General features: G+C 45.6%; 1 protein-coding gene across 1 annotated transcript; it reads left to right on the top strand.

The window, feature by feature from the left end:
• The first annotated feature begins 225 nt into the window (after nucleotides 1–225).
• LOC120846994 lies at nucleotides 226–6,874 on the top strand. The gene is made up of 5 exons (XM_040218929.1): nucleotides 226–288; nucleotides 2,462–2,528; nucleotides 3,631–3,758; nucleotides 4,895–5,050; nucleotides 6,581–6,874. The coding sequence occupies exons 2-5, from the start codon at nucleotides 2,486–2,488 to the stop codon at nucleotides 6,872–6,874; spliced, it is 621 nt and encodes a 206-aa protein (XP_040074863.1). The 5' UTR covers nucleotides 226–288; nucleotides 2,462–2,485.
• Nucleotides 6,875–9,113: the final 2,239 nt, after the last annotated feature.

Consider the following 9,113-nt stretch of genomic DNA (forward strand, 5'->3'; position numbering starts at 1 on the left):
TAGTTCCCTAGTTTAAGGAAACTTATTATAGAAAGAAAAAAAAAATATACCTTGCCCGCGGAGGACGTTAAACAAATGCGGAAGGAGTGATATCAAAACGAGAGGCGGAACTTGGGACGCCTTCCTGCTGATAACTTGCCACTGTGTTGCAACCTCTTAGGATAGGATTACGCTTGATAAGGAGCTCCGAATGATATAAAATCGCCCGACGTCTCCTTTGAAAGCACAGAGGCAGCCAGGTCTCCGTTTGGACAGCCGGCCCTTTCCCGCATTTGGCATCCTTGCACGGTGAGCACGGAACGCTTCTCCTTGTCGCATTTTACTTAAGGCGCCGATAGCTGGGGGAGAGGAGGAGCCCAGAGCGAGCCGGGGACATCAGATAGCCGAGCTCTGATTGGTGTATTTAGTGGGTAGAGTGAAAGCTAGCTGGCCTTGGTCTGCACTGCACTGGTCGAACGCTGCAGTGAGTAGACGTGCAAGGAGGTAGGCGTTCCTTCGGATTGGTGAGGCTGAGATTGGCAAAACGACAGCGCGTAAAGAAATTATATATATATATATATATATATTCTTTGGGGGGGGGGGGGGGTATTTGGTCTGGAACGATTTTGGCGGCGACTTTGTAACTTTTGCTTATTGTCAAAAGTCGCGACATTGATATCGAAACATGCTTTACCCAAAATTCATGTAATTTTACGTGGATTTTTCACATTAGCGAGAAGGGCTTGATTGATTTTAGACTATTTTTACTTTATAACTTGGCAATTAAAATGGTACATTTGGCACCAGTGATGATAATTAGCACACTTTTGATTGCTATACTTGTTCGTTCGCGTTAGAAATTAGATCGATAAGCAACAAAATATATTAGAGCTTGAAAAAATGCGTATTAAACTATCAAACTATTAATATTATTGATTTATTAATATTAATACAAATCACGGCATTTTTGCCCCCCAATTAACGCTGCGATCACAAAAATACGCCATTTAACCACAATAGTTTTTGCAGAAGGGTATAATTATTTTTGTATTTCCTTTTAACACATGAAAAAACTCTGACATCGTTATCAAGATAGACAAACAGTCAAGCACTGGATGCAATATAAAGTCCTTTGCGTCACGCGTTGTTATAAAAAGCACATACGCTTCACCTGTCTGACTCGGATTCCGGCTTTGGGCTGTTGTAGTGAGAACAGCGTTTGTTAATTTATACGTTTCGTGGATATGTTGTAAAAATTGGATTTATTCTGTTATTTTCGTGCTGGGAATAATGTTAACACAATTAATCATCTCAATACCCAAAACCCGTTAAAAGGCCCGCAATCCATTATTTCACATGACAATTATCTGAGCGGCAAAAGGCAGCGAGAGCGCACAAAAATCCGCTTCGGTTTTATTTTAAAGGGACACTGAAATCTCCAAAAGTTTTTGAAGTGCCTGAATCGAACATGTATGTCACAAAATAAAGTTTCTGCGAAAAACGTACTTAACGAAATATTTACGATGTGAGACACATCTTGAGCTATGAAAGAATTCAAAATGAAGACCTATACCGAGAAAGTAAATCAAAATAAAAGTTAGTTTCAGTTTCGCTCCAGAATGAGAACGTGCCTCCTGGAGTAAGTATTACGCGGAACACCGTTTTTGTTTTCAGGATAAAGAGGTGACCTGCGCTCATAACACCCTAGCTTCCTCGCATTGCGGGGAATACTTCGTGTCGCTCAGTGAAGCCAGCACACCGGGCAGGCTCAGCAGCGGCACGCATCTCCGGCCCTCACTACAACCGCCATTTTGGAGAACGAGTGGCGCCACCTATAGAGTCGCGATATTGTTCTACCCACTAATCATTCCAAGCAGAGCTTGGCATACTGAGGTTCCCTCTCGTCTGCTTCTCTTCCTCAGTTCTCGGCGAATACAATCTAAAAAAGAGAAAGCAGGTGCGCCTACCTTTTTGGAAAGCACTTGAGAGAGCTAATTGCTGCAACATGCTGAAAGAGCTCAGCGAATAGCGTGGCTGAAAATATCGTTAGACCTTAAAAAAAGACAGTCAGCGCTGTTACGCTCAGCATAAGGTTACATCATGCGCAATGTAGAAGCGCAAAGCGTTTTTGTTTTTGTTTTATTTTACTTTTAAATATATTTTATGGTTCCTTATATGCAGAGCCCTACCTCCGAAATCGCAGCGATACTCTCTCAAAAGAGGTTGGCAAAAAAATAGACGCTTTTTTTTTCATAGATTGTCACATTGAAGCTGAGGTTCAGTATATTTATAGGCACGGCTGTTTAATATTGTGTTTATATTTTTCGTACTTACGCTGTTCTTTTTTTTTTTTGTACTGACTGTTTTGTAGTAACTGTAGCCTGAACAGCGAGTGTTGCCTGACACTCGCTGTCCAGGCTACCTCTATTTTATTCCTGTGTGTGTGTATATTTTTTTTATCGCCTTCCTGTTTCTTTTTTAGGCATTCAGGCGCTTTTGAAAAAAAATGTTGAGGTTGGCTACCTTCCTTCTCGCTGCAAGCACATTTGGTAAGTCAATATATAATTTCTTATTAGATCGCACAAAAAAAATGTGGCTGAAAAGTTTCTGGTTTGTAAAATGTCGTAGCCAGTTCTAGCTGAGCGATGTCCAACAAAACACCGCAGGTTTTTTCTACGGAAAGCCTTGTGCTACGTACGTATCAGGAACACATTTCCAAAATACGGATTTCAATGGTATTTTCAAATACTCATCCGTTAGAACGTCTAGTCGTCTAGTCATTAGGCTTAGTAACTGAGAGTTTAAGAAACGACGTGAAACTCGATTGCCTAACATCTTAAGATCACTCCACGGCCAGCGAGGTTGCGCAATTAGCGGACGGGCTGTGGCATTCGCCACAAGCTGCATTTTGTAAGTTGTCTGTAACTCTAAATAGGAGGTGTTGAAAAAAAAAAAAAAAATACAGCGTCTATTTCACCTCGAAAATGAACTATGCATCTCTGAACGCTCATGCTCCGCCCAAGTGCAATGCGAACGGTCCGAAACACGATAGCGAAGTTTCAGGACTAACCGACATCTCGTACAAAAGTTGCGAGGCGCCATTTTTTTTTTTTTTTTTTATAAAATTTAAGTAACTTTTGAACATGTTAGCGGCTACTTCTGAAACCTTGGTATCTGGCTCGGAGCTGCAGCGCTACATTTGAGCGGAGAATTAGCGTTCGGCAATGAGTAGCTTACTTTGCGGTAAAAAAACAAAGAAAAAAAAAACTATATATATATATATATATATATATATATATATATATATATATATATATAATCTTTTTCATTTGTTTTTCGGTTCACGGCGAAGATTAATAATCAAAAGTTGGAACAGTTTAATGCCGTAGTTAGACAAGCGTTCTTAACAATCATTAAGCCAACGACAGTTGACTCAATCTTGACCTTACACGGCGGCGCCAACTGTCATTGAGCCGCTAACGGTCATTGAGTTCAACTAAGCTGGTCTACCTCAGTTAACTGATGGGGGTTCGTCCCAATAGAGCTAAAGATGACGGCGTCCCTCATAAACATTCATAAATGAACATTCATTCATAAACAGTGTAACTTGTCTTCACAGACTGTGGTGAAGAATGCCTTTTGTTTCTCTAGGCAATGGTGCGGCCGTCAATGACTTCAACGCCCATGTTGACGAGGCCGTTGGCAGGCATCAACTGTCTGTCACTAGGAACAAACGTTCGCTTCATCTGGAGGCGCGCATTCCCACCCACGAATTCCAGGTAACCGGAGATTATTCCTCGTACAGTGAACAAAAGACGGGCTGCTCTAACTTGCAGCGACCCTCTGCCCGTTTGCTGATGAATGCGGGTGTCTCACCCGTCGGTTAAAATAGCCGCAAAAGAGAGTTCTAGATCACGTGGTGGGCTCTCTGGGAACAAAAAAACTAAAGTTAGCTAGCGTTCCAGGCAAATGGCTACCGTAAGTCGGTTTTCGCTCTGAATATTCGAGTTCTCTTTCGCGCGCAGAAAGAGGTTAAAGGGGCTCGAAATGCACCCGATATTCTTTGGCTTAGTACGTATTTAGAAGAGGCTTGTAAAGTTATATCTGCGGGAGTTTACGTGAAGTGGTAATTAAAGGAAAATGCAGGCAAGGCTTTCGAGCGTTGAGCGAAATCGGCTGCAACACTATGGGTGTGCTCTCCCTACGGAGCCGGTCACCTGAATTCAGAATCCCCAGTAAACAGGCCCAGAAGGGTAGAGCGAAAGCCAGTGTTGAAGTGGGTGCTTTAACACACTGCAATCAATGACGAAAGTTGAAATTCAATAGGACAACTACTTTCTTGCTTTTAGCGCGAACTTAAAGGCCGGTTCACACATTTGCGTTTGAGTGCAGTCGAGAACATTGTGGTCCCTCGTCGTGATAGCTTACGACGGCGCAACCCAGAGGCACACTGGCGCCATCTATCAGCTATCATTGGAAACACTTTTGATCTCCTCGTAAGGTGCCAGATGTACAAGTGCAAGACATAAAGGACACATTAGGGCTCAATAACATGTAAGAGCTATCGCTTAGACTGTAATGTGGACTCGCACAGGAATGCTCTTTTTCTCTTAATAGAAATGCCGAGCGAAGCCCATCAGACGTTTAGATTAGGAAAAACGTGCTATGCGAATACGAACAAGTGGAACGTCATGTACAATGTCCTGGAGCGCATTGCATTTTTTGTTTCGTCTAATCGTATTCTGTGCTGCTCCAAGCGGTGGGATTCCGGTATCGTTCTTGGCGATTTCTTGTCTCGTGTTCTAGAGGAAAGTGGACACACACATATTTTTTTTTCCTTAGAGGTATTTGAAGTTACTACTTTTTCTTCAACAGCAGAAGTTGAGACCAAACTCTTTTTTTTGGATATATAAAGGTTGCAAGCAACGGATTATTCAACCACGACCTAGACGTGACACTAACGGATGGAGCAGTCAGAGGACTGGACGATGTAACTCGCCGTCTCGGAAGCTGCGTCCGACGTACCTGCCAAGTTGATCTGAGAGGACTCGAGGTCTCATACATCGCACAGGTATTACAACCCACCTTCCTAAAGATGATATTGACGAGAAAATGAAACTATAGGAGGCGCCCTGTGTAGCTTGTTTTGCCCAGAGATTAGTGTTTGCGCGACACAAGGCGTGTGGACTGAATTATTCCCGTCATCTTGCACGATCGAGCCTGAGGCATAGATACAGCACGAGTGCTGCTACAGCGTTCGGGAGGGCTTGCGTTCAATTGGAAATCCCTGATCAAAGAGCCACAACTAAACGTTGACAGAGCGTTCGGTAACGTCAGCCGAGCGCTGCGAGCGAAGCGCAAACAAATAATTCGTGTTGTTGCTGTCCCCACAGGTTTAGTTCCCAACTTAGCCGCTAGAGGCGCAACAGTTTTTGTCTGTCGCTCAAGTAAAGAGCTTAGTTTCTGGTTACCTTTCGTCTTCACTTATTCTTTTTGTCCTTGTCTTTAGAGTGTGGCACAAGAAGTGAGAGTTAGCTATATATGTGTGCAATCGTGGAGGCCGTGCCCTGTCTTGTTGTTTGTGGCAGCTGCAGATACATCCACGAATTCGTGCCGCATGACGAAGGCGGGTGCTCCAGAAGGAAATGCCCGTGACTAGGAGTGCGGTAGAAATTTCGTAGCACCCCGCGCCGCCATCTCCGAGGCGCATGTGCGGAATTTCCTGCAAAGTCGACGGCGAAAACCTGGACGCGCTATTGGGCCATTCCAAACACGAATAAGCACACACCGATGAAAGGAACCGACAGCTCCTGCGAGGCTGATGCGACAGCATGTCCGCCGCGTCATTAGTGCACGCCTCGGGAGACGTCACTTCCGTGACCAAGTTTTCGTGACGTCGACTGGCAACTTTGCACCCCCTTCCAAGCGCGGAAATAGACGCGTCAAAATTGATTGTGTCTGGGCGAATGACGAGGCTACAAGTACTCGATCAGAAAGATAAAAAGAACGGTCTGGGCTGTGTCACTGAGCACGACCATTCACGCGCTTACGTCCTCCGTAGATAGCGGCGATTGACTCCTGAGCGCTTTGGGGCAAAGTAGAAGCACCGATTTTTGGGGTATGCAATGTTTACCCAAGAGTTTATGCTCTTGTTGGCGACAATTTAAGACGCACAGGGCGTAGTAAGTCCCGAACGTTGTATGTCGCTTAGCAAGCAACGAAGGCCATTGCGGCCTTCACTAATAAGAACAGCGAAGAACGAATCACGAAGGTAGAAAAATTAACATAATTAGCTACGCCCGGCGTTTTTTGTGCTGCCAGTGACGAAACAGCGTGAAAGCTCGCCTGCTCCTTGTGGACCACGTGCTGCCACGTGCATTTGTTTTCCTCCGACATCAACCATTGACGGTGCAAACTTGGCTGCCTTGTTGTTGCGCGTCCTCTACGCGTTTTTTTCTTTCTTTTTTTATTTCGTCATCTTATGGCGTGTCAATCTTCTCGTTTCGGTGAGCCAAGGACGCAATTTAGAACACTTGCTCGCCGTATAGCGTTCACAATTTTTCTTGTAACCTATCTGATCGCTCTGTGTCTTTGCTTCCAGACTCAGGGCGACGACTTGGATGGAACGCTCAAGCATATCTGGGTTAAAGTAAGGGTCACGAGCGCAGAAGCTTTGTTCAACATGAACGATATCAGAGCCAAGGAGGCCAGCCTAAACTCCATGGTCATCGGCCCCATGTCAGTTAGCATCTCTTACGACAGCTACCTCGATCTCAACTCTGGACGGCACAACGAGTTTGTGGATGAGGTGTCACGTTACACCGACTGGGAGCTTCGCAAGATCCTTCGTGGGAGCTACTTGGCGGCTCTTGAGGAGACCTTCGCTTACCATTGAATAAACTATGACAGTTCGCTCTGACATGCCTAGATTAAGATGGAACGAGTTTGCTTCCGCAATTTCGGGAGGGAGGGGTGTTGGGGGTGGGCGTGAAGGGATTTGTGACCGATTCTGGCAGCGCACAGCAGCTCGACAAATTTAGCGGTGTTGGAAATTCCGCAGTATTAATACCCCTGTCAGACAGGCTAGTTTAGTGTCACTACAAGCGAGTGTACTTCGCCCTTAGTGTCATTTCTGTAGTGTGCCACTCGGCTCCTTCCTGAGGAACACACTTGGCTTGGAGTGAGTTTCACGAACTCACTTCGCTCGATCGAATGCGTGGCATCAATAGGAGTGTTTCAACAGTAAAACATAACAACATGGAAACCAAAAGCGTGGTGTAAGGTTTATTTTATAAAGAAAAAGAAATTCGTGAAAGAGACGACATGTAGAAGAGTGGCATTGCATACAAATAGTGGGGTGGACTTGGAGTTTAGGCTGAGCTGAATCAAGATTAGCGCAGCGGTGAATTGATAAAATACGACGACAAAGTCAGTCATTCATGGCTATCTTCGTTAGCAGAGAATGATAGAGCCTACTTTTGTTTCGACATGTAACTATTCGAGACAACACAATAATTATGATCTGATTAGGTAGTGTCAGGGCCTCCTCGTAGACTTCCGTGGAACGAAGCGGAACGCCAAAGTTGGATATGCTTCGTTCTTTATCTTGGCTTGCTATGTTCGATCAGAATCATCCAATTGGCGTAAAAATCGTTCATTAATGTAATGTTGTTTTAGAGCACAGCTCCTAGGAACCCGTTGCTGAGTTGAGCGGCGTCGGCGTAACCGCGCGTTGCATTAAGGGCTGTTTCCAAAAATGACGCCACACGTGACGTCACGTGTGTCATCACGTGTGACGTCACGAGGGTAAAATTTGCCGCTAATTTTCGCGGTAAAAGCGTTTGGTAAGTTTGGCGGAAAATTTCTCCGATAAATTTAGAGGAAAATTTTACCCGTGTGACGTCACGTGACGTCACACTTAAAATTTCAGATGACGTGTCATCTGACGTCACACGTTAATTCAGCGGGAGAACTTCCCGGCTTATTTTAGCGGGAAATTTAGCGAAATGTTTACGCTACGTGGGATGGGAACAGGAGAGGAGGATGGGAGGGTACGGAGGGGAGCAGCTGGCATACTTTCCCCTTCGGACCCTTCCTCCCTCCTCCTCAAGAGCTAAGCTCCAATTCGGCATTACAGAGAATTGTGAACGTATAATTTTTTTGACGTGTCTTTATTAAGGGGTATCGGTGGCCGAGTGGGCTAGCGCCCACCAGATCGGAGTACTTGGAGAGAAAGCTCGCGCTGGGAGAACCCAGTGATCCTGAGCCCAATCCCCAGCCCTGCCCGAAGAACACACTTCCAATGAAGTGAGTTCGGGGAGCACACTACGCTCGTTCCGGTAGACCGAGTGTGTAATCTCGACAGCAGTGTTCGAGGAGTAAAAATATTAGAAGAAATTAACGCTGCGTAAAGTTAGTATTATTTTGATAGGAGTAATATTAGATGCGCACTTGTTTTCTGTTGGCAGGAAAGGTGCATTGTAGAAAAACAAGCGACTAATCTAGTTTCCAGCCTTGGCCCCTGCGCGACGGCCAGCGACGGCCTGGAGGCACCTGCAAGACTCCACCAGGAATGTGAAGGTGGCAGGAGAGACACTAAAGGCTGAAACGGCTCTGGAAAGGCTTGCTTAAAATGAAACTCGCCCGAATGGGGCAAGGTGTCTTCGGACCACCGTTCGTTCCTCTGGAAAGTCCACCGTTGTCGACTGATCACGGGTAAATGGTCGGTCATGAGAGCGGCTATGGTGAAGGCATTGACCTGCAGCTGCTGATCGATGTCACTTGAAATTCTTGCCTGTGCGTCGGAATCCAGGTCGAGCTGCATCTCATCGGGAAGGCGTTGGGCTCTCACGGAGAAAAGTGCCCCAAACATGCGCTTCCACTGTCCAACATCGTGGATATCGCCCTCCAGCTCGTCCTCCGCACACTCCATGATGTTTCGTTGTGGCGAGTGGCCGAGTGGGCTCGCGCACACCAGCTCGGAGCACGCGGAGCGAAAGCTCGCGCTGCAGAACCTAGGAATCCTGGGTTCAATCCCTATACTTCTGCTCGTTTCGATCTATCGTACCGGAGTGCGGGTGTGTGTCACGGGCTTGTAATGGCTGATCGTAATGATCAAATTGGATTTAAATTTG

The sequence above is a fragment of the Ixodes scapularis genome, unplaced genomic scaffold (assembly GCF_016920785.2).
Source record: "Ixodes scapularis isolate PalLabHiFi unplaced genomic scaffold, ASM1692078v2 PGA_scaffold11__112_contigs__length_91849675, whole genome shotgun sequence".
NCBI lineage: Eukaryota > Metazoa > Arthropoda > Arachnida > Ixodida > Ixodidae > Ixodes > Ixodes scapularis.

Coding starts and splice junctions, on each gene's coding strand:
- LOC120846994 (XM_040218929.1), top strand. CDS start 2,486: ATGTTGAGGTTGGCTACCTTCCTTCTCGCTGCAAGCACATTTG. Junction 2,529..3,630: donor TCTCGCTGCAAGCACATTTG/GTAAGTCAATAT, acceptor TTGTTTCTCTAG/GCAATGGTGCGGCCGTCAAT. Junction 3,759..4,894: donor TTCCCACCCACGAATTCCAG/GTAACCGGAGAT, acceptor GGATATATAAAG/GTTGCAAGCAACGGATTATT.